Below are 25,786 nucleotides of genomic sequence, written 5' to 3' on the forward strand. Positions count from 1 at the left end.
AGCTATTTTTACAAATTAGTTTTCATACAACGTTGGTCATCTTAGGATTCATTTATAAATAGCAAACATTTTAAAAATATTGTTTTTCTATCCAAGAACAAGACATGTCTTTCCATTTATTTAATCATGGTATTTTTCCTACTCTGAGTAGAATTTAAAGGCTTTCTTTCTAAAACTCCGCAAATTTTTGTTAGCTTTATACACACATATTTTCTTTTATGTTGTTACTGTAAATGTTATCTTTTATTCCATTATAATTTGAACTGGCCAGATGTACTAAGAAAAGTTGAAGGGTTATATGAATCTTTTATCAGCTGCTTTTCTGTATTCTCTTGATGTTTTTTTCAATTTTTTATTTAAAAATGCATGTTTTCCAGATATACAAAACCAGATGATCTGTCAAAAAATGATTATTTTCCCACTTTCTCTACAATTTTTATATTTTTCAATCATTTGTCTTGTCTATTTGCACAGGTTCGTATGTTAAGAGCATGCCAAATAATACGGTGTCCGAGGGCATCTTTGTCTTTTTCCTAACTTTAAAGGTAATCCACTGTCTCAATGCTGGATTTCTTGTAAAGTTCTGGATGAACATGAAAGACAGCAAGGTCTATGGCATTTTATTCCAACTATCAATCTGAAAGATGTGTAAGTCTAGCAGCTGCCATATTTTTAAAAAAACTTATTTTAATGTTTATGTTTTTCTAAGCACGTGAGAGAGACTGAGCGCACACAGGGGAGGGACAAAGAGGGAGGGAGACACAGAATCCGAAGCAGCTTCAGGCTCCAAGCTGTCAGCACAGAGCCCGACCCGGGGCTTGAACCCACAAACCGTGAGATCGTGACCTGAGCTGAAGTCGGAGGCTTAACCGACGGAGCCACCCAGGCACCCCTCACAGCTGCCAGTTCTGCCTTTAGCTCTCATCTGTCCTGTCCTGAATTCGAATGAAAACATGGCACACATTTCCATTTATAAACTGCTTTAGAAGATATTTTTAATAACTGGTATATGCAATACTAATTACTTTTATGTGGAAATAATAGCAAATACAATGTTTTAAGAAGGGAAACGTCTTACTAAAATATATACACCCACACGTGCACACATATGTATCACCATCACAGCATGAAGCTGGCACAAGAGCTCAATATCAGAGCAGTTTTGGTTTTATTCCTACTCTTCCTATAGAGGCATTTTCATTAATTTAGTAAAGACAAGCCTAAACAGGTTTGTAACTTTCATCTCAGCTTTTGTGATGTCTTTCTTTTTCCTCTTACCATTCAAACTTGTGTGTTTGAAATCTTTACAAGTAAATGAGCTGAAACAAATAAAACTAATTCACTTGAGATTTTGTAGACATCTGGTGGAGTTATTTTCTGAGTAATTAGAATGAGAGGCAGGACAATTCCCTGAAGTAAAGCCACCATACAGTTGGATACCCAGTTATTTCTACAGCCATCAGATGGCATGCAGCAAGCATATTGATTCACAAATTGACAAACAGTTATGTAAAGCTGCCACCTGATTTTCTAAGACCGTTTATGTTATATCAATATATGCACAACCTGCTTTTCTAAAAGATGCCTTTTCTCTGTCCTCTCACAGTCTTCTCCATTTCTTTATGTCCCATCATCTCACTATCCCTTCATGTTGTTAGAGATAGGGAACACAGATGTCCCTCAAGGGCTGGTATCTGCTTGCCCTTGGTTAATCTGACATCTGTACACAAATATGAATCAATTACAATTTGGATTTTGAAAACATGTATCCATTTTGGTAAGTAGAGTTATTTATGAAAGAAAATAAAGATATGTAAATGGTTTCACTTTTGTAATATTTATCACTATTTGGCTTGGAAATGTTGATCAGTGAATTCTTAATATTTCAAATGCATGTCTTAATATTATAAAATCATAGATCTAGAATGGATCTGAAAGTTCAAATTGTTATTCTCACTGCTAGGGAACAAAAGCACTTAAACCACTGTACAAAGATATACATCTTTCCAATTTAAAATAACTCTAGGAGATTCTGTAACTATCTTAAGTCACCCATGGTGGAGTAAAAAATTGCTATCAAGAAAAAAAATTGCTATCAAGAAAGTTTCCTTTTTAGCCAATCTAAATCCCACAGGTTATTAAAAATCTCCTTTACCATGTCTATGCCTTTAGTATTTTACTGTTAGGGATAACATTTATAGAGCAACAAAGTCAGGTGTTTTCACCATGCCAAGAACAAAGGTATTCTAATCAAGACTCACCCAGATGGTGGCTATCCTTACCACTTCACTTCTTCCTGGATCCCACACTATCACTATTCTCAATCACTCTCAATTTAAATTTACCTAAGAGTTAGATAATTAGGATTTATTTCTATGTATGTATGTATTTTAGAGAGAGAGAGCACATGCGCAAGCATGAGTAGGGGAGAGGGGTAGAGGGAAAGAGAATCTTAAGCAGGTTTCACACTAAGCACTGAGCCCAGGGCAGGGCTCGATCCCACGACACTGGAATCATGACCTGAACCAAAATCAAGAATCAGATGCTTAACTGACTGAGGATTTATTTTTAGATGTAAGTTAAGGATACAGGATACTTCAAAGGTGCAACGTTTGCAAGTTGTTTAAAAATATAAAGGGAAATTATGTATGTGAATTAAGACTTGATAGTCATGTAAACAAATATTACAAACTTATCCTTAGTTGAACATATTCCCCAATCCCGGGATATTTAGACATGACACCAGAATTGACACACAAGTAAAACTCATGTTTTGCTAGGGCATTTGCATCCATCCAGTCTACTTGTTTTCCTCATTTATCTTTTTAAGCATGAACTATGTCCATTACGCATCGAGTCAAGATGTATCCATACCCTTTTGTTTTGCAGTGCATGGAACAAGACCACCAAATCCCACCCAAACTGATTCAAAACTTTTGCCAAAGGATAGTAACTCCATTTTCATTCTCACAAGTGAAAGCACAGTATGACAACATGCCCAAGTAGTTAGTAAGTACATCCTGAACAGTGGTTCAAATGCAGCGGAAAACTCACCAGAGGTTTCGTCTACTCTCTCATCTACTATGTGGTCCTTCTGATGAACCCATTCACTATTGCACTTGAAGTAGATCTGGGTGGCGGGGCTGGCTTTACAATACAGGTTCACAGGCTTATTCTTCACAATATAAGCTTCTTCGGGCTCAATAAGAAAATGTGGTAGAGGCTCAGGTGGATCGGATGGAAAGGTTTCTGGGAGTTCATGAAAAAAGTCATCATCTGGTAAAACAAGAAGAAAGTGGAAAACATTCAAATCATTGTAGTCACTTGCCATTTACTTGCTATTCATTTAAAAATAGTGACTCATAAATAATTAGGTACCCGAGCGCCTGCTATGCATCAGGCAGTATGTTAGGCCTACAGACTTGTTGCTCAATTAATGATTTAGATTATTATTCTAATTTTTACACATGAAAAAACTCAACATCAGGAAGGGTAAATATAATGCCCTGAGCATGCAGGTAGTTTGTAAATAGCAGAACTGGGATCAGAACTCAGGTTTGTCTCACTCAGAAAATGTGATCCTCCCAATGTAGTACTACACCTCCCATCACACAGTGTTCCTTCTCCTTGAGAGCTGACAAAAGCAGAAGCAATTGCATTAGAAAAATTCATTTGGGGTGCCTGGGTGGCTCAGTCGGTTAAGCCTCCGACTTCGGCTCAGATCATGATCTCATGGCTCATGAGTTCAAGCCCCGTGTCGGGCTCTGTGCTGACAGGTTGGAGCCTGGAGCCTGCTTCAGATTCAGTCTCCCTCACTCTCTGCCCCTCCCCTGCTTGTGCTCTCTCTCTCTCTCTCTCTCTCTTAAATATAAATAAACATTAAAAAAATTTAAAAAAAGAAACATTTGTTTCTTTTGAAACATTGAAAAATATAAGGCTCATAGGTAAACCTTAAAACTCTTTGCAAGGAGCTGAGAAGGAATACTAGGAACCTGAATTAGTGATCTTTAAGTTCAGATTCAAAGGTGCCACTGCATGACATAGTCTTTCAAATGAATTCATTCATTCAACCAAAACTATTTGTTGAACTCAGGATTATTCTCAGCTCCAGAAAGCAGCCAATAGGCTGACGGAGTGGAGCCCAGCCAATAGAGTAGAGCCCAGAGTCTAGCAATTGTGTTTGGTCTTATTTAGAAACTATACCTCCAGTATCAGATGTATTAAATGACTAGCTAAACCTGTCCTCATTAGAATATTACTGAGTTATTATCGTGAAGAACAATAGTCAATGGTCTCATTTTTTTTTATAGCACAGAAAATTGTTAAATATATTGCTCCCACCCTGCTATTTCAACACCACTGAAGAAACAAAACCCCCAAACCACTTAAGATATTTACCCACTTTGAGGTATGTTTTTCATAATTTGGGTTCTGTATGATTCCAAATAAAAATAGAAAAAAATAAAAGTGCCATTAAAAACCTTATTATCATAGTTCACAAGTCAAGGTAAAAAGAGTCTTTCCAATACACTGAAAATAAGTCAGACCTGATATTTTTCTTCCTGTGACAGATAGTGGAGAGCAAAACTATTATTAATTCCATAAGTTGATTAAGCACCCTAGGATAATATGTCGGGTTAACACTGTGAGGTCAAAATTAAAAGTTTTTAAAATTTTTTTCTTTTAATATTTATCTTTTTCAGAGGGTGGGGGGAGGGAAAGAGAGAGAGAGAGAGAGAGAGAGAGAGAGAGAGAGAGAATGAGTGGGGGAGGGGCAGAGAAAGAGGGAGACACAGAATCTGAAGCAGGCTCCAGGCTCTGAGCTGTCAGCACAGAGCCCAACATGGGGATCGAACTCATGACTGTGAGATCATGGCCTGAGCTGAAGTGAAGTTGGATGCTCAACTGACTGAGCCACCCAGGTGCCCCTCAAAATTAAAAGTTTTTGAAAGTACATATATCCAATGGTTGCTCATATGTCACCTTGAAACTCATTTTATAACTCATTCTGGTGTTGCCCTATTTTGCGTGAAGGCCATCAGTAAAATGGACATTTGTCTGTTAAGAAACCTGGCCTGGCACTTTTCTCATCTAGGTCATGGGTAGCTGTCAAATAGTAACCATGTTTGATCTCTGCCAATATGTTGTGCAATGAAAACTGGCTTCACTTACATCACAGACACAACTAGCTTTCAAAGCTCTTCACAATTTTAAATTTCTGACACTGGTATGTAAATGATGCATCCTATAGCTAGCTTTCTTTCTCACTTTACTGCCTTCATTTGCTTTCTTCTGGCAGGGCATCATTTCTGGTTTTTCCATTGTTGAACATCAAGGATCCAAACTGTCAGTTAACTAAAGAATAAACTTGTTTCCATCAATTTCAGCTTCTGTAGTCAATATGCAAGAACACTCAAGACTGCTTAAATAAACACAGTTCAGAAAGGCAAAGGAATAGGGAACTGAGGTATTGACAGATTCATCAACATAAAGCTGATATCTTGAAGGCCTTATTCTCTTATTTCATTTTTCCCCCAATGATCTTATTGTTATATGTGATGATGGACAGTTCTGATTATCAACAGAATGCCACAAAATATCAAACTCAAATTCTGTAAAATGTTAGCTGTTGTTTTTAATTATTATTCATGAAGGCAGAGGATCAATTCATTTTCTTTTTTTACTATTGATGAATACAAAAAGTGTATACACCAATAGTAAAAACTAATTGTGTACACATACATAGTAAAAAAACTGTATACACATGCAAAAACGTATATGTATTTTATAGAAATATTTTTATTTAGGTTTGCAAAATACAAAAAGGTTTTCATTCAGTTATTGTTTCAGAAAGTGAGATTGTTCCTTTAGAAGGAATGATGATTGTGAAATATCAGATGACTGTTTACTACCTTACCTTATTCAATCATGTAGCAAAGTACTTATGTATTCACATCCTACAGAAAGATAGGCACTAAAAATTGATTACCCTTCCTTGCCAAAAGCGTGTATTTCTTCCTTCTGATTATTTTATTGTAAACTACTGGGAAGACTAATGGAAGTTGAGAAAGTCACACATATGTTTTCAACTCAAAAGGGGCCCTGTGAAATGCTGGAAAAAATAGTAATGATGTATTTAAAAAATGTATGGACAACCTAATTTTGTATTTGCTTAATTCTGTGTTTTAAGACAAGAGGATCACTACTAACAAAGTGAAATAATCCTATGACTTGGTTTGAAGTTTCATAAAGTGTTGATTTTTTTAAGGTGTTTGTTACATAACACTTATTGTATTTTATAGCAATAGGAAAGATTTCCATCATTTGAAACATTTTCATTATGTGTTAAATTCAGTGTTTCTTTTACGTATCATTGTACTTTCTACATAAACCCTATCTCTTAAATTTGACCTAGGGAGATGCCTTAACCAGCAATATCATATAAGGTTGTTACTATTTCTTATAATACGCATATGGTGTTTAAGTCCATTCCTAGATAAATTCACATCAGGCAATATAGTACATTACTCCTAGTGCTTAATTCTGGAGATGGGAATGGCATTTCTAAAGATAATTTTCAAGACTCTGAGCCAGTAAGATATATATATAATGGGGTAGATTTGACAAAATGGGAATGGACTGATTATCTGTGGGTTCACAAGCTGCTGGGAAATTCTCCTCTTCTGCATTTGCAGCAAGTGGCCTGGATACCATGCCCAACCATGGAAATTGGTCCAGATAACAATCTCTCTAGCATTGGGTTGAGAATGCTAAGACAATACTTTCTTTGGTCCAGGCAAAAAATGGCAAGTATGAGGATTAATTTCAGAAATTGTCTTTTTATGAAATCCCTTTTTAAATATTTTTCTAGACTAAGTTTTGAAAATCAAACAAGTGAGCCAATTTTCTTCAACCAAAATTATAAAAGAAAACTTCTGACTATTTAAATATCCGGCATGGTTACATCTATATGTATTTAACAAGGAAAAAATAAATGACCATCTTCAAATGCCATGTGTATTTTACAAGGAAAAAAGTAATCATTTCCAAATATCATGTGTATTTAATAAGGAAAAAATGACCATCTTCAAATACCATGTGTATTTTACAAGGAAAAAGTGACCATCTCCAAATACCATGTGTATTTTACAAGGGAAAAATGATCGTTGGTAAATGAACATCTACAAATACCTCTTCATGAAAACTTAGCTCCTCTGGATCATGTATGCATTTGCCTTGCACATATATGGAGAAACCTATTTTTCAGTTTTGGCCACCAGTTTTATGCAATTATTACCAATTTTCAAAGCCAGAAATATATAACAAATGCTTAACACTAGAATGAGAGCTCCTCTGAAGGCAGGAGTTATTGTCATTTTCATTTTTTATTTTCCATTAAGTCTAGCATAATGCCAGGCACATTGTAGGAGGTCAATAAAAATCTTATAAAAGCATAAATATTGTATAAATGGCACCTGCGACCATTCAGAAAAGATTCACAAGGCATTTTTTTTATTGTTTTATTTATTTTTGAGACAGAGAGGGAGACAGAGTGCAAGACGGGGAAGAGCAGAGAGAGAGGAGACACAGAATCCAAAGCAGGCTCCAGGCTCTGAGCTGTCAGCACAGAGCCTGACGCGGGTCTAAAACTCATGAACCATGAGATCATGACCTGAGCCAAAGTCAGACACTTAACTGACTGAGCCACCCAGGTGCCCCAGATTCACAAAGTATTTTAGAGTTTACAGTGTCTCAAATTAATTAACAATACAAGAGGTTGTAACAATAGTAAGATCTACAAACGGGACTGGCTACAAAATTTGTGTGGCCTGGTGCAGAGTGGAAATTTGGGGATCCTCATTAAAAATATATTAAGAATTCTGAAACAATGGCAGATGAGCATCCAACCAAGAATCCTGTGTGACAGCGCAGGTCACATACCCACAAAGTTGGTCTTGTCTACAAATGTCAGTTAACTGAGCATTCCACCTCATGGAAAATCTGAGAATTAAGACTTTGTCTTCATTAATGGATATTTGTTTTAGAACTCATTTGCTATTTTCCAGCTTCTTATCGTGATTAGATGTTTTCTAGAAGAATCACGGCTTTCCAGAGACAGAAACTCAGTCTCCAAAGAAGTCTGCGAGCAAATGTGTTTGCAATGGAGCACAAGGGAAAGCATGTGACTGTATTTGCTCATGGCTTTCCCTTTGGATTACTCCAGTGCCCATTCACAGGCCTGACCCAAAACAAGTCAAATCTCTGCCACACTGAAGCTAAATCTTCCAGGGCACTAGAAGACTGTTTAATACAAGGGAAAAATAAGGTTTGAGATTTTAAAATTTAATACATGGGGATAACAAGGTTTGAGATTCTACCTTGAGTTGGTAGACTGTTTACTGAGATCAGTTGCTGACATGCAATTCATTTTACTATACAAATAAACTAGCTTTCTGATACTATTAAGGTCATGCTACAAAACTGGAAGCTATAAAAGAACAGTTTGTCTTTTCAGCAGGGAGATCAGTGAGTGCATCCTATTACTACTTTTTTTTTTTAATATAAATATCCAAAGAGCCCTGAAGTCTTCAGGGAGATAATGGGAACTCAATTTGTGAATAGCAACTTCAGACAATGAACTTATTTCTGGCAACATGCCACAGTTATCCCAAATTATGATAGGTTGTATAAAGGCACACCTCAGTTGCTGATATTGACGGCATTATGAAATTTGGGCCATATGACTTGATTAATAAAATTGCTAAACAAGTTTTCTGCATGCAGTTTATTCAAATTAACAAAATAAAATTTCCACAGTTGTTTTTATTCTGTACATTGAATTCACTATTAACTTAAAGCTATAATTGCCATTTCGATTTAGATGTAAGGTTATTATTCATTTTAACCTTCTCTAACACTTAATTTTCCACTCTCTCATTACTCAATAATGATACCACCATTTTTATCTTGATATCAGGTAAATCTCAATATTTCCTTTTCTGTTATCTCATATAGCCTTTGTTTTTTCATTTATACACAAGAAGAGAAAGCTTTGTACCATGTATTATTTTTATAGACTTTCATTCCACCTAAATCTTGACAGGAAAATATTATGCTATGAACATCAATCTAGGAAGCTTAGGTTGCTGGTTTTATTGCTATGTATCAAGCCTTAATTTTCATCAACTTAATACATAAGTTTCTATATTTCTGAATCATAAGACTTAAACTATTATTGCTTATATCATAAAATATAGGACTATTATCTCTTTGTCTGAGACCTGAAGCGTATTCTTCTGAAATGGAATTTACTTCCAAATGATTCAAGAGCAATTTAAAATGAATGACTGCAAAGCTAATTTTATCTGCATTTGGCTGCCCATCCATCAGAGAGATAATTCATGATATATTACAACAAAAGGCAGCTGAAATTAACTATCTGAATGAGACTCCAGCTTATTTTTAATATTTTGATTAAAATATCCTTTGGAAGACAAAGACTACGGTCTATACTTCATGCAACATATTGATGGATTCATCATTTAAATTTAAGTAGCTGAATATATAATGCCTTAAATGTATTACACAATTTGGAGGTACTGCACGCTTCTAACTCCAAAAGAAAAAAAAACTTTCCTTTTTCTTCTTTTAAAGAAATACTTGCAAAATCATGCTGATATATGATTAACGGTGACATGAAGTCAACATGATATTGGCGACACACTTACCTGTGAAACAGAGGCACCTCCTTCTGCCCCAGTTTAAGTCTTTATAATCTCTCAATTTTACTAATATAAAATCTTTCCAAGTGTTTTCCTGCCTACAGTCTTTACTTCTGCCATGTAGTCTATACCATGCTTGTAGAAAATTTTTTCAAAAATACCTTTACTCCCTTTTTCAAATAATTTAATAAAGACAACATAAAACCAGGTGGTAAGTTTATTTTTGCTTATCAGATTAGCTAAAAAAACAGTGAATGACTGATGAGGAGTTGAGGAAATGTGCATTTGCATATATCTGCTATAGTGTAAATTTGCACCATGGTAGAGAAAAATTGACAATATAAATAAAAATTTAATCTCTGCACACATCCAAATAGGTTATCCCACTTCTTGGAACTTTACATTTTACAGACATAATGGCATATATGTATGTATATAAGTGTGTGTGTGTGTGTGTGTGTGTGTGTATGGATATATGCATATATATATAATACACACATACACAAAGATGTTCACTGCAGTACTGTTTATTAAAAAATACACGACGGGCACCTGGATGGCTCAGTCAGTTAAGCATGTGCCTGAGGCTCAGGTCATGATCTCGCAGTTTGTGGGTTTGAGCCCCATGTTGGGCTCTGTGCTGGCAGCTCAGAGCCTAGAGTTTGCTTTGGATTCTGTGTCTCCCTCTCTCTCTGTCTCTCCCGCATTCACGCTCTGTCTCTCAAAAAATGAATAAATGTTTAAAAGAATTTTTAAAAAATACATGATATATTTCAACAAAAGCAGCTGGAATTAACTATTCGATGAGAATTATTTGAATGAGAACAACTAACAATCAACTGAGGAATGGTTAAATAATTATTTATGATATATCCTTCTAAGAGAAAACTGTTTTTCCAATTAAAATAAGAAGCATATTTGTCTGTATTAAATTAGAAGGGCATCCATTAGTTAGTTAAGCAAGTAAAGCAAGTTTTTGGCCAATCTGCATAGAATGATGCCACTTCTGGGAACGGATGGAAGGAAGGAAAGAAGGTAGGAAGGAAGGGCACGCAATGCCTAGGTGAGTGTTTGACTGAATAACCAGGGACCACAGCTTTTCCAAGTTGACACACCAAACTGGCCATCACACTTCCCACAACATTGCCATGGTTTCATACCTCTTGCTCATTCTTCAGACATCAGACATCCCTTCTTCTGAAGGCCCTCTCACCTCCAAATCCTGGACCTCAGCCTCTGATATCATCTCCCATCGCTCTCTACTTTTCTTGTTTATTATTTCTTCCCCACTAGAAAGCAAGTTCAGAGCTTTAGGAAAGTGCTTATCTTAATTCGTTTCTGCATAACTGATACCTAGTCCAGTGCCTGGCATGGACAACAGGATTTTAGGTTGTCATTTCCTTTCCATTTGAATTGTCCTGTAAAAAGTTCCTATATGATAAGATAGGAGAATATAGAAATTACTCTATCAACAGAAACAATGGGAAGAAGTCCTTACACAAAATACAACAGAAATACATGTATTTGACAGGTGGTCCCTTGGCATTCATAAGTACAGATCCACTCCCCATATTAAAAAAAAAATTAGATCTATCTTCTATGCAAGTATTTATGTCATACATCATGAGGTGCAACAGCCTTGGGCTAAATATATTCCCTCACTAAATAATCAAAGTTGAATCTAAAACATTTTGTGTGTGGAAAATGATATATCTAATTATTGTGCCTCTTCAACTTCCTGGCCTCATTTGGTGCTTGACTTCATTACACAACTCCCTCCTTTTTGAAACTTTCTCCTCTCTTGGGGACTGCACATTAGCACTAGATTGCTTCCCATCCTACCTCTTTGACCTTTCTCCTTCTGCTTTGCTGTTTGAGTGCAGTCAGAAACTTACCAAGTTTCTCTCCTTTAGTCTCTCCCTTGGGCATCTCATCCACAACTCTGGCTTCAATTATCAGATCATGTCACACACACAATCTTCCACTCCACCCCCTTGCTTCTTAAAATCCTTTGATGCCTTTGTATTGACCAAGAATGAAATCAGACTCTTTGCCAAGGCCAATGAGGACCCACCCAAACTGATTGCTGGTGGCCTCTCTGTCTCATTTCTTGTCCTCATGTCCTTTCCTCACCATTCTCGAGACAGACAGACTGGTATTTGTATCTCTGAACACACCAAACTCAGTCCTACCCTAGAGCATTTGCACAAGCTCTTCATTTAGAAAAGCTCTCTCTCCCTCTTGCCATTTAGGTTTTGTCTCAGTATTTTCTGCCAAAGAGATTCTTGACTACCCAATCTCTCAAACTCTTGATGTGTCTCTTCAAGAACACATCATTCTATTTGATTTCTTCTTACCACCCATCACTCTCAAATTAGCTTGTTTATTCAGTTAGTTGCCTCTTTTCTTTTCCCCCACTACAAAAGTCAAAGCTTTATGGGATTAGAAATTTTATCTGTTTTGTTCAACACTCTACCCTCAGCATCAACATCAGATAAACATCTTCCCTCTAAAACCAGCTTCTCTTTTTGACTCAACTCCTTATTTCTGACTACCATATCATTCTAACAGTCAGAAGCTTGGCGTCCCATCTCCCCATCAGGTCCAATTCATCTACATGTACAATGAATATCAGCTCTATATTGTCTCTCTTACCATCCATCCTTATTCTCCTTTTCACTATCACTGCTCAAATTTAAGTCCTTACTATATTCATATGAATTATTACAAGAGTAATGTTACTGACTTGCCTTGCTCTGGACTTGCTCCTGACCTTCCTCTCTCAATTCCAGCTATACCGCATCTAAATGGAAGGTGGAATCACAATAGCTTCTGCTGGAAACATTGTATTCAACAGAAAAAGGCCAAAGCTTCACTCAATTTTCAGCTTATTTACCACCATTCCCCCACAGCTAAAATTGGTGATTCTATATTCCACACTAAGGTAGGTTTTTAAATTTTTTCCCCACGTGCACGTATTGCTGTGCACATGATGTCTTATTCCCTACTGACTCTTCAATGCCTATCTCAATACCACTGAAAGATCTATTCTTAGTCCTTCCAGAGATAGCCATTCCTTAGTGTTCAATTGTACAAATCCTTGAACGCGATTTGTGAGTGCCAGTAATTTCTGTATTCCTTATTATAGCCCAGCTCCACCATATATCTAGTAGGCTCTAAAATTTTACTCAGTTGAAGTGAACACACCTAAAATTGATTCCTTGCTTCGAGAACTATGAAAAATATTAATTACTTCTCCATAGTAAAGTATTATGATAATTCAAATTATCTACATGTAATCTGTCTATATCTATACACTTATCAAAAAATCTATATATGTTTTTTAACTATGATGGATATTTTCAAGTATATGAAAAATGATAGAGTAAAGAACCTAAACACCCATAACCCAACTTCCAGAAATTTAACAAGTGTACTCATTTTGTTTCATACACACAAAAATATTTTGTAAGCATTCAGAATTCACATGTAAGGGAAACTAAACATATCAGAGTGTCAGGCTGAGATAGCAAAGAAGACAAATGTCACCAAATTAAGAATAAGAATTAAACAGGAGTGCCTTGGTGGCTCAGTTGGTTAAGCCTCCAACCCCTGATTTCGGCTCAGGTCACGATCTCACGGTTCGTGAGATGGAGTCCCCCATCTGGCTCTGCACTGACAGTGTGGAGTGTGCTTAGGATTCTCTCTCCTTTTCTCTCTGTCCCTCCCCTGTTCGCACACATACTCTCTCTCAAATAAACTTGAGGAAAAAAAAAGAATAAGAATTAAATTCAAAATATTGGAAACTATGAAAATAAAATCTATGGCAATATGCATACATTGTTCAGCCATAAAATTAAGACCTAAAATAAAAGTTATCGCTGATAACACATACTTTATATTTTTAAAACATAACCATTAAAAATCTATATTTCTCATGCAAATTAGAAATTCTTTTTAGTGACTTTGGAATGAAGAACATATCCCTTAAATTTAGTGAAATAATTAATAATACACCGAATATACACAGTACTCCATAGATAATGAAGTTCATGAATATAGGAAGCTTCAAAGTTAGGAAATCTCGGGGCACCTGGGTGGCTCATTCGGTTAAGCATCCAACTTTGGCTCAGGTCATGATCTAATGATTCGTGAGTTTGAGCCCCACATCAGGCTCTGTGCTGACAGCTCAGAGCTTGCAGCCTGCTTCAGAGTCTGTCTCCCTTTCTCTCTGCCCCTCCCTTGGTCACGCTCTGTCTCTGTCTCTCTCTCAAAAATAAATAAACATTTAAAAAAATGTTAGGAAATCTCTATCTTTCCTAGGATTTCCCCAAGCTACAAAACTAAGAATTGTCTTTGACTCTTTCTCTTTCTCACTGCCAACATAAAAATGATCGAGTCCTACTGATTTTATGGCCTACATGTTTCTTTCATCTGTCTCTTTTTCTATCTCTGATTCCACTGCCATCACCATTTCTTGCTAGAACATTTCAAAGTCTCATAGTTGGTATCCTTGGCCTACCACTGAAAGGCAAGATCTAAGTCACTTCTCTGTTTCCTTTAAGACAAATCCAAGCTCATGAACATGGTATACAAGCTCCTCCATGATCTAATGTGTGCCCATCATTCCACCTTCCTTTCTCAATACTCCATCCCTTGCCCTCTACATTACAAAAACACAGACCATCTACTGTCATCTGGACACAACATGCGGTTTCTACACCTTCTGCTTCAGTGACTCCCCTCTCTTATTTTACCTGCTCCTCCTCAGCCTCTAAGCTCTACTCAACCATAATTTCTTCCAGGAAGTTTTCTGTGTCTTTCCTACTTCTGCCAGCTTAGAACACACCTCTCCCATAACCCTACCATCAACTTTATTGGGGAGAAATATTTATTTCTAACACTGCATTTTAAATTAACTTTGGGACTACTAACTGGATGTTATTCATCATTGTACATGTGGTGCTTATTACACTCTTGGGAACTGAATATACAATTTTTGAATAAATGGGTGCAGGGCTTTCTGTATCCAGGGAAAAACACATGGACTTTGGGTTATCATAATTATGAATTGGGTAATTGCTATGAAAATAGACTTTGGGACCCCACAGATTTGGATTTGAATCTCAGCACCACTTTTTACTAGGTGTATGATTTTTGGCATTTTACCTAATCTCAGTTTCTGTGTCTATCAAATGGATATAGGCAAAGAGATGTGGTGATAGTGTGTGGGGTACATGAAATAAGGCAATAGGAATGATTTTGCATAGAGCTGACCACATATAAGATCTTCACATATGGTAACTATTTGTATTATTTTCTTGTTGTATTATTGTTGTGGATACTAAGCTTGTCTAATTTTCCTAAACGCCCTTGAGCACTAGTCACTCTCTGATCTGTCTTCCTGAAGTGTCCTTTCTTTCCTGTGCCTAGTAAACATTAGTTTTTCTTAGTTCACCTTAAGCTTTATCCTCTCCAGGAGGCCATTCTAGACCCTTTTGGTATGGGCTTGTTGCCTTCTCCCTGTGTTAACACTGCACAATATGCATTGCCATAGCATTGCATTTAATGCACAGTGATAGATCACACTGACCTTTTCTGTGCCCCATTACACAGAGCGTTATTTAAATACAATTATGTGTAATTCTTTCATGAATCTGTAGCACCCAGTCATATTTGGTACATAGCAGGACTAAAAGACCGTATTTGTTGAGTAAACTGATGAAAAGGTACAGAAATTCCTAAAACTGTAAGTTTCTAGATTTTTTCAAACATATAAGTGTAGAAGTGAACACTCTTCTATTTCCTGCTTTGTTAAAAAAAAAAAAAAATTTAGAATTTGTACCAGTGTTCCCTTAAGAGTCTGCATTCTTTCTTGTGGGTAGAGAAAATAGTTTTGTCTCACTGTAGTTTTCCTCTTTTAAAACTGGACATAATTTATAAATGCAATTTCAGAATTTGCTTTCTCATTCCTAATCTCCCTACATAAAAACACCAGTTACTTTATCACTTCTCAAAACACGTTCACTTTCAGGCCCTGAGTTGGAAGAGCCATCAGGAGGTGGTGAAAGGAACACCAGGTCGGGAACCAGGTGTTGGTCCTTGTCACTTTCCCGATGATTTATTGTTTTTTGTAAGTGTGGGTAGGGAGGTAGGTTGATAGGTAGGTCTGTACAGTGTGAACAAAAATCCAAGGTGTGAGTACACCGTACACATAAACAGCAGGGCTTCGAGAGTGAGAGCACTCTAGACGTCTTCTAGGCGAGAAGTCTATGCTTCCATCATGACTGTGTTCAGGACTGTGGGAGGGAGGCCAGGGGTACAGAGGTGGGGGAAAATACAGAGAGAATTCATTTCTTTGTGCCCTGTCTCGCTGGCTGGGTGGCTATACCAGAACCAGGGGGTGGGGAAAACATGGGTGAGTATCGCTTGTGGCTATAGAGAAGTAATTTGCCACATAATTAAATATCCACATACAGTTTTGGTTCAAGTGTCTCATTTTATAGAAGAGGAAACTGAGGCCCAGACAGTTTGAGCAACTTGTCTAAGACTGCATGGCTATTAATTGGCAGGAGTAGACATCCCAGGCCAATATCAAGATTTCATGGCTCTGGCATATATTTTCTGATTATGTAAGCTCTGTAGCACCATTCCAATACCTCCTTCTAATTCACCTGATAACTTATTTTATCTTCTTATTTTTGAGCTACTGTTTTATTAAAAATTACGTATTTAAAATTTTATTTATTCCAATTGCTAAAATTCTATAATAGAGAAACGTAAAAAAACTGGAAATTCACTCCTCAAGCTCCTTCCCACTCCCCAATTCTAGCAACTGTTGACACTAGTGTGTTTTGTTCTGGACCTTTCTCCATGCAGTTATTTATGTATGTGCAAATGTGTGTGGATATATATATTAAAAATATATATGGACTCATGCTTCATGTCTTTTGTGTTGACTGAGGCTTTTTATAGTAAATTCTCTGCCTTACCAAAGTTGGGGCTGTCATATGCCAACTATGCTCCAACTACTGACCTATAATGTTTAGGTTAAGTTAACATCCAATGTTAAAAATAAAAACAACAACAACTAAAAACCACTGCACATTTATGGTTCTGGTAATGTCTGCATGACACCAAAATTTCTGCACGTGTTTTAAAACGGAAACAAGCATCACAGACTTTAGTACTATCATTGTTATCTTTAGCTCAGATAATTGAATTCTGGATCTGTGTGTCTGTGCACGCGTGCGCGCGGGTGTGCGTCCTTTATAAAAATTATAGTTTCCAAATGGCATGTGATATCATTTCACATTCCATCACTTCACCAGGAAAGGATTAATTCACTTCTTGTGTGAGGGTACTGATTATGAGCCAATATCCCTACTTTTTATCCCTTTTGATGGAGCAAATGACATTCTTCCAAAATTTACTGTTTGGAAAGCTATTATACCCAGTACACTGAAGAAGAGAGTACGGGTATGAATCACCTCCAGCAAGGTACAGGGTTGGTTAATGTTTCCCTTTTTCACCTCCCCTGCCACTGGAAATCACAACACTTGACACTGGGTCACAAAATTATTAAACCTTAAAGTAGCAACACTTCCTTCTCCATGTGAGACCTCACTTCTCCTTGACACTTTACTCCTAAAATCCCTTTAGGCTCCTGGCCTTTTCTCTCTGCCTTTAACCCCCATAACTAATTAAATCTGGACAAGTCTTTGGTGAAAATAGTTTTCCTTCAAAGTTATTCATTCAAAGTTCCCCTGAAGGCATTCTTTGTCATTTTAGCCTAGCCTGCCATCTTTACATGAAGTTGAAAGAGGTAAGCTATTTTTATAAAATAAAAACTCTTTCAAGACCTAAATCTACCTTGATGTTTCAGATAAAGACTAGATTTTGAAATATGACAAATGTTTCAAAACTTTTAGAAGTTTACCAGTAAACAAAAGTTCCTAAGACTCTGGTCTCATTTAAAGAGAGTTAAGCTTAAAAAAAAATGTACTACTTTATTTGGAAGTACTTTTATTTGGGGTCTATAACTAAATTCTTCAACAAAAGAGGAAAAGGATTAACTCACCAGTATGGTTGAACTTACTCCCAGTAAGTTTGTTTTGGGAATCCTACTGGACCTCAGAATTAAGCAGCACTGTTAATATTGTTATGTATTTAGACGAAAACAAAAGTGAAGATCAAAGGAATGAAGGAGATAAGACTGGAAATACAGCACTGCTAAAGTATTTTCTCCACTAAGATCAAGTTAAAACTTGCCAAGTAGTGAATTAGTTTAAACCTTCTTATACATTTTACAAATAAACAAAAAATATTACTTTTATTTTGTTTAAAAATATAAAGATCAGACACATACCATTTGTTGTTGATCCAGGGCACTCAGCTCTAGGGCAAAGGACTGAATGAGATTTAATGATGGGCTCCACCATCACTTGCTTAAAGCCAGACACTGTGTCTAAGATGGAAAGGCAGTTTCCTTTATGGAACTATTTTCTAAGTTATTTAATGATCTCATTTTTTAGCTACCCTACAGGATATAACTTTTATAATAAGCTCCTTATGTTTCTCATAGACAAAACATGGATTTTGAAAGTTTGAGTGGCTTTCCCAAGACCATCCATCTGTAAATGGGAGAGCTGGGACAAGAATCCAGGTACTTCGGGTTTTGTAAGCCTGAGTGCCTTTTAAGTGGTGTGGCCTCTCACAATGTGAAAACTTTGACTCGTCAAATCACTGTCCATGATTCCCTTACGGCATTCTTGTTAGTAACAACATCAAAACAACCATAAAAATAACAAATTCTTATAAGGCACTTACAAAGGCCAGGTACCCCAGTAAGTACGTTAGACTTAGTCCCTCATGTAAGTCTCCCAACACCATGGATAATATTGTTGTCTCCATTGTAAAGATGAAAAAGCAGAGGCACAAAGAAGTCAACTAGCTAGCCCAGGTCTACACAGCTCATAAGTAGCAGAAATTTCCTTTGCCTAACATTCAACACACACTTAGAGAATCACCTGATGAATAATCAGCTCTGTGCAGCTTCTCAAGGAGGCACCAACATCTATTTATTAGTTACAGGTCAAAATGAGAAATAAACAAATGCTACTTTTTCAATATAATTATATACATACTGTATCTGTTAGTCTCTTCATATATCACAATGATATGTTCTTTTTTTAAATTTTTTTTTTACATTTATTTATTTTTGAGAGACAGAGAGACAGAGTGTGAGTAGGGGAGAGGCAGAGAGAGAGGGAGACACAGAATCTGAAGCAGGCTCCAGGCTTTCAGCCGTCAGCACAGAGCCCAGCGCGGGGCTTGAACCCACAAACCGTGAGATCATGACCCGAGCCGAAGTCGGACGCTTAACCAACTGAGCCACGCAGGCGCCCCCACAATGATATGTTCTTAATGCTTTTAATTGGTTTACTTTCTAGTTTAGTCAACGAACATATGTAACTGCTTTAAGTCACCTGTAAAAACTATTGTCTATGTTAAAGGAAACAGACTTAGCAAATCATCGTCCACTACATAGAGAGGAATAATAAAACACAATAGGCACAGAATATGTGTAAGCAACCTGAAAATTGTTAACTGCTACAGAATAATGTATTAGCACTGTTAAATTTATTGTCAAATAGTAGTAACAAGCTAAGACAATTTGTAAAAATATGTAAGAAAAATACTTTAAGATATGTAGTGCAACTTGGCTGCAAAATTTAGCTTCTAGCTGTTATTCTCAAGTCAGAAATATCTTAACTTGCATTTTACCCACCTATAAAGTGCTTCTTCAGAATATCATATAAATAATGATCATGAACTAATGTAAACTGAGGCAAAGGAGGGTGATTTGTAGGAAGATAGAGGCTCTGAGGAGACAGCTCTGGCCTCTTTTGTTACAGGAGGTAGATTCTTTGAACAGTATCCATTTTCCTTTGTTCAAGGCCTCTGTTCTATCAGACCTCAGAAAAAGAAATAAGAGTTGACAATCTTTACAAATATAAAGGAGGCAAATGATTTGCGGAAAGGAAGAATAACAAGGTTTCCTCATGTTAAGGAGGTGTTTTATCAGCAATGCACTCATGCCTGGAAAATCTAAGTCTTTGAGCACATGTGGTTATTCTCAGGAAGGCATATCCTCTCTGTGTTCCACTTCAGTAAACTCAGGGAGTGAAAAACCATTCTGTGAATGCAGCTAGTTCATTGACATTAGCAGCATATCATTTTCCCAAAGTTTGAGAGAGCAATGGATTGATTTCAGGGTTCACAGTGGGGCAGGGCAAGACATCACGGCTCACATAGCTTTCGGAAACAATATAAATTCATAGAGCTATTTCAGCGCTTCATGAAGATGTGATAAACTACTGGATTGGGTTACACGTTTCCTCCTGCAGGGACTATTTTATCCATTCCTCTTAGATAAGTCAGGCTGATTTGTTGTTTTCATGCTCTGTTTTTCTTTAAATCTACTTAAATAAGCAGGTTGATTTCAAGGCAGACCCCTAACTCCCTCTTCCTCTGTATGGGTTCAACTCAAGTTCTTGAGAAATCGTTATCCTTTTCATACCTTCCAGGCTGACTGGTATAAAAAGTGAATCAAAAAGTAAACAAAACTAAACTCACATAAATGTGGTCATCAATGACATGCTGTTTTGTGCAAATGTGGACGCAGAATCATGCAGTATTTATGAAAATGGCTCCAAGGCAGTGTGGGCTGTGGTCGGATCCAATGCCTGCGATTCTCTAGAACACATACACATCCCTCAGGCCAAAGTGCCACTTCACTCTCACCAAAACCAGAACCACATCCATATCAAAGCAAATAAATCCTTTCAATAGTCAGGAGAACAGAGAAATGAAGCTATCCGCACTTGATTGTTTCTATTGAAATCACTGCCAGTACTTTAGGGAAAACTTCCACTTGCATGATCTGTCGGGAAAATCAAGCTGCCTTTTTTCATAAATTGGGAAATCATGTTGAATCCAACTGAACTAAAGACTCAAGAAAATATTCTCATGACTCTTATGTTCAATTTACACATTTGCTGCTTCCAGTTCTTCTGTCTTCTCAAATTCCTATGCTACAGGTCTAAAAACAAAATCCTTACCGTTGATTACCTATCAACCTGATACGTTACAGGAATGACTGCATAAGTGAAAGGTCATATGCAAAACATACCGGATTCAGTACCAGTAGACTCACATTGTCAAGACAATGTCCTCTCGGAATCTTACTTTCATCACCTGTTAAATGGAGGATAATGTGGTAGAAACATTTCTTTGCTCATTATCCATTTCTTCTTGTTTTGTGACAGAAACGTTTCCTACACTCTCAGGCCTTATGGTTCAGTTTCCCATTCACTTCCCATCCAGCACATCAGAGATCCCAATCCTGGGACCACAGCTACTGGTCCCAGGTAAGCAAGCCCCCGACTTGAGGCTTGTCATCAAGATGGAATCTTGGATTTTGCTGTACGGAAAGAAAACGATTGCTTAAAGGACTGTTTGCTAGTATGGCATTGTTAGTGGTGACCTTGATGTGGGATGGAAAAAGCAAGCTTGAATGAAACCAACACGGAGAAAGGCAGAACTGAGAGATGCAGCGAAAATCCCTTAAGGTCATCTTTAGGGTCAGTGGATCTGGTGGCAGCTGAAGTCAGATGCATCTAACTCTGGGATTTCTGCTACGTGAACCACTAAATTCAGTTTTTTCTTTCAACCTTAAACATGTTTGATTTGGTCTTCTTTCACTTGTCTCCTGATGAGTCCTCACTACATTACAGGGTGAAGTCTGAGCTGACATACCAATATGAATCATACTTGTAAAAAGTTCCTTTTTGTTTAAATATACAAGCAAAAATTCTTGGCTTTACAAAATATATTTTCACTTTCATTCAATTAAATGACTAAGCTTAAAAAAAAACGTTTCCTATGCCATGGGCACTCTGCCACAGTTGGGCAATATGAAAAATAAGAAAATAAAACTAGCTCTGTAGGAGTTGACAGGCAAGTAAGGACACAAACATATGTTAAACAAGAATAGGTTACTGTAAAAAAGGTGAAAACTGTGGACTATATAAAATGCAGAGCTACCATGTCACACAACTCTAGGGGGCGCCATTCACACCATGGCTTATGAAAATGTCATCCCCCTGAGTAATACACAGAAACCCTAGCTCAACCATACACCCCTGTCAGCTGGTAGAGAGAGCCAGCCAAACACTCGCACCAACAGGTATTTTCAGTCTTCCTAATAGCTCTTGGCTGGTGCATTTTGTAATGAACTGATTATTGGCCACTATATTTGAGTTTTTAAGGAGAGTCTGTGACAGACTGCCGGCACCACAGGTTTACCATTCCACAAGCCAGATGCAAATCTCACTGGTCTTCCTTGGCTGTGCTACCATTTGTTAGCGATCAGCTGGCAGAGGCACCACTAAATCAAGCATCTGTAAACATAAAATGTTGTGTCTCGGGATTACAAAGGTCTCTGGGCAGTGGGAGATTCATTGAACATCAGATTCATTATTTGGCAAAACAAGTGGAGCTTTTGGGACTCCAAGGTCGTTGACAACAACGTACTTTCACACTGTTGCCTCAGCGATAATACTTCATTTTAAGTGGTAAAATCAAACTATAAGTAAATTAGTATCCAAATTAAGCCGACAGCTGCATGTTTTGATGGTGATTAATAGGCACTGGACAAAAGAGGTTTTGCTTCTCTCTTGTTCTCAGTTATAAAAGAGAGAGAGAAAAAAAACTAGTTCTTTGATATAATGCCCCTTCTGAAGCAGTGCCAAGGTACTTAGTTCATTGTTCAGTTACAACTACACACACCACCAACAACAAATGTGAGATCTTCAGGGAGATGCTGCTTTTCTTTTCTGGTGAAATAACAGCCACAGCTCCCCCTGCCACTCTAAGTGAGCCCGGAGGCAAACTCAGACCGGGCCACCTCTCCTTCACAGGACAAGAGAGCTTCAGCCCCGGGCTTGGGTTGATTGCTCTACTTTATTAGATGTGAAACCTTGCTCGGTTGAAAGAAGCAACCTGTAACCTGGCATTTGAATCATGCTGGCCAAACTCTTGCAATAAAGTATTGGGATGACAAGTCCATATACATCCACATCCGTATTTATCAGCTTACTAAGACTGCCACTAGCTTGCTGCATGTTCGAAATTACCCGTCTCTGTTGTTCCCAGTCCGACCTGCTGCTGCAGTCCTAACCCACGACGTGAAACTTTCTTAAGTACCCTCTGGCCTGCATGTCGCAAAATGCCCAATGTCTGGAGGCTGAAAGATTTAGCTCTCAGTTGAGCTGGCCAAGTACAATCATGCTTCCCTGGCTCTGACTAATGTGCTGACGTTCAGAGGTGTGGATACGTTCAAGAGTTACACTGTGTTATTGGCATAAGGGCATTATTTAAGTCTCAGTATGATTCAGTATACGGTGCAGTGAGGTAGTTTCAAGCATGTCTACCAAGTATTCCGCTTCTTAATTCCCCGGGATGACTGATATTTTTAACCAATAGTCACTATGACTGTATTTGCAGCCTCGGTTTAGATGCTGAAAGGCTTAGAACCAAACCTGCAGTACTTGTAAAAACGAAGTCAATCCACATGCTGGTTTTATGGAGAAGGTTAATGGAGCTCAGTGACCGGGAGTCTAGGGGCAGGTTTCCAACACGGGTTTAGCACTGTGACTTGGGACATGTATCTTAGTGCTTTCTCTTCATCTGTAAGCTGTTCTAACTACTAAGGTTACTATGAGGATTAACTGAGCTTCTAAATGGAAAGTGCTTACAACAGATCCTGGCATTGAGTACCCACTGAATAAACATGCCATCATTATCATAAATTCATTATCATCATTGCCTTGATGATTTTCCTGCCCTCCTAACTTCCTCAGTGATTTATCTTATCCATTGTGGCTTATGTATTTTTCTAAGCATTGCCAAATTCTTTATCGAGTACAGCACAGTATAAACAAAACAAAGAATATAAATAATTTATTCTTCTAATTTTCTAGCAGAACTAGTGGCCCACTTTGCTTTTATAAGCACATCCTCATTGAAAATTTTATTCCGTAATACTGTTTAAAGATTTCACTCCACAATGCTACTTCTAATGGCTCATACCACATTTAAAAGTGTTCTTCTCAGCGCTCAAATATGAGCTAGAATGTCAAGTGATCTTTCCAAACAGATCAATCTCTAACATACACAGAATTAAAACTGCACATGCCTAAATATCAGTGCATATGAAAAGTTACTGAGAATAAACAAAATAAAAGGCAAGCAGGATAATGAGACTGGGCGGTCTGGGATAAGGTCATTTCTAGAGATCTGAGCCTCAGGGCTCATCTACAGAGCAGTATCTTCTTTCTTATCCGGGGTTTAACTTTTCTCCAAGTAGCTTCCCCCTTGGAATTTCTCCACTCTAAAGAATTTCCTGAGAAGTAATTTTTTTTTTTTATATATATCCTAACTATAAGTGATAACATTTTCTTTTTCCATTTGAGGAGAAATAAAATTTGGCTCTACAGAATATCGTGGAGCAAATGTGCTACAAAACCACTATCTGGTCCTATCACAAAACAGACCTGGAATTACCTACTTTTCAAAAAGAAAAGTATGAGTTTATAATTTTTAAGAAATGAAGTCAAGGTAAGCATTGTTTTATACTGAGAAAATATACGTGATGTTGAAAACACCAACCAACATTCAAATTACATCTGACCTAAAATTTATTGTAAGAGATGAATCACTATATCCTTTTATCTTAAACCTCTTGAAGAATCTAAACTATCTTAGCATCCAACAATAACAAAGACAACATTTTTCCCCCTGGATTCTTTAAGTCTTGCAAAATCGCTTCATAGTCTAAAATCTCCCATTTAAATAAAAAATAAAATACTGAACTACTCATACAATTCATTGTAAAATGTAAAAAGGAGCTATTACTGGTAGGACCTTTGTTAATATAAAATGCTAGCCAGAAACCTTATTGTAAAATAATTTGCAAAGTAGTTCATATTAAAACCCTCTGTGATCGTCTTAAATCCAGTTAAAATTGTGTATTTTTTAATTGTTAAACTTACTTTTGTTATATTAAACAGCAGAAATAAGCATTGAGTTTGTTATTTAAATTTTTTTAAATATATATTTATTTTTGAGAGAGAGAGAGAGAGAGACTGCACTAGGGAGGGGCAGAGACAGAGGGAGACACAGAATCCGAAGCAGGCTCCAGGCTTTGAGCTGTCACCACAGAGCCCCAGGTGGGGCTTGAACCCACGTCATGAGATCATGACCTGAACTGAAGTCAGATGCTTAACCGACTGAGCCACCCAGGCTCCCTGAGTTTGTTATTTTTAAATAATAATAACTTTTCTTTGTGAGGCAGTTTATGCCAACACATTTCTATTTACATGCAAGTATAATTTGCAATGATATCAGTCTATAAGGGCCTGAAGAAAGCAGAGAAACATTACAAGCCTTCAAAGGAATTTTAAGTTTAGGAAGTTAAGTTCCTATTAATGTCATGCATTTGACCAGTCATTTAAAGTTCAGAAAACCCTTCACAAACTTACTAATCTATCTTCACTACGACTTTGGTGATCAGGCACGGAAGGGTTTATTCATCCCCATTTTGTATACAATAATACTGAGGCTCAGAAACCTGAATAACATATCCTCAAGTTATACCTTTGGCCAATGGTAGGTCAGAACTAGAACCCAGGTCTTCTCACTTCTCCTGTCCTTTTTAACACTGCCTCGTGCCACTTTATTTGAATTTAGATGTTCGATTTTCTAAACATTCTACATGTTAAATATCTATACTTAATCCTCTACAATTTTGATCTCCTCTCCTCACAAACCTTATTGGTTCTTCCTGGAATGTGTATATATATATATACACACACACACACACATATATACATATATATACACATATATACATACATATATATACACATTATATATATATATTGTATATATATGTATGTATATATATACACATTATATATATATTATGTATCTATATTGTA

General features: G+C 37.0%; 1 protein-coding gene across 1 annotated transcript in view; it reads right to left on the bottom strand.

Moving 5' to 3' along the window:
* Positions 1-25,786, bottom strand: part of UNC5C (unc-5 netrin receptor C) — a 357,621-nt gene that overhangs the window by 152,713 nt on the left and 179,122 nt on the right. The window contains exon 2 of the mRNA XM_049630896.1: positions 3,055-3,276. Coding sequence (XP_049486853.1) covers positions 3,055-3,276 — 222 coding nt within the window. The remainder of the gene's footprint in view (positions 1-3,054; positions 3,277-25,786) is intronic.

Source organism: Panthera uncia, chromosome B1 (genome assembly GCF_023721935.1).
Source record: "Panthera uncia isolate 11264 chromosome B1, Puncia_PCG_1.0, whole genome shotgun sequence".
NCBI classification, from domain to species: domain Eukaryota; kingdom Metazoa; phylum Chordata; class Mammalia; order Carnivora; family Felidae; genus Panthera; species Panthera uncia.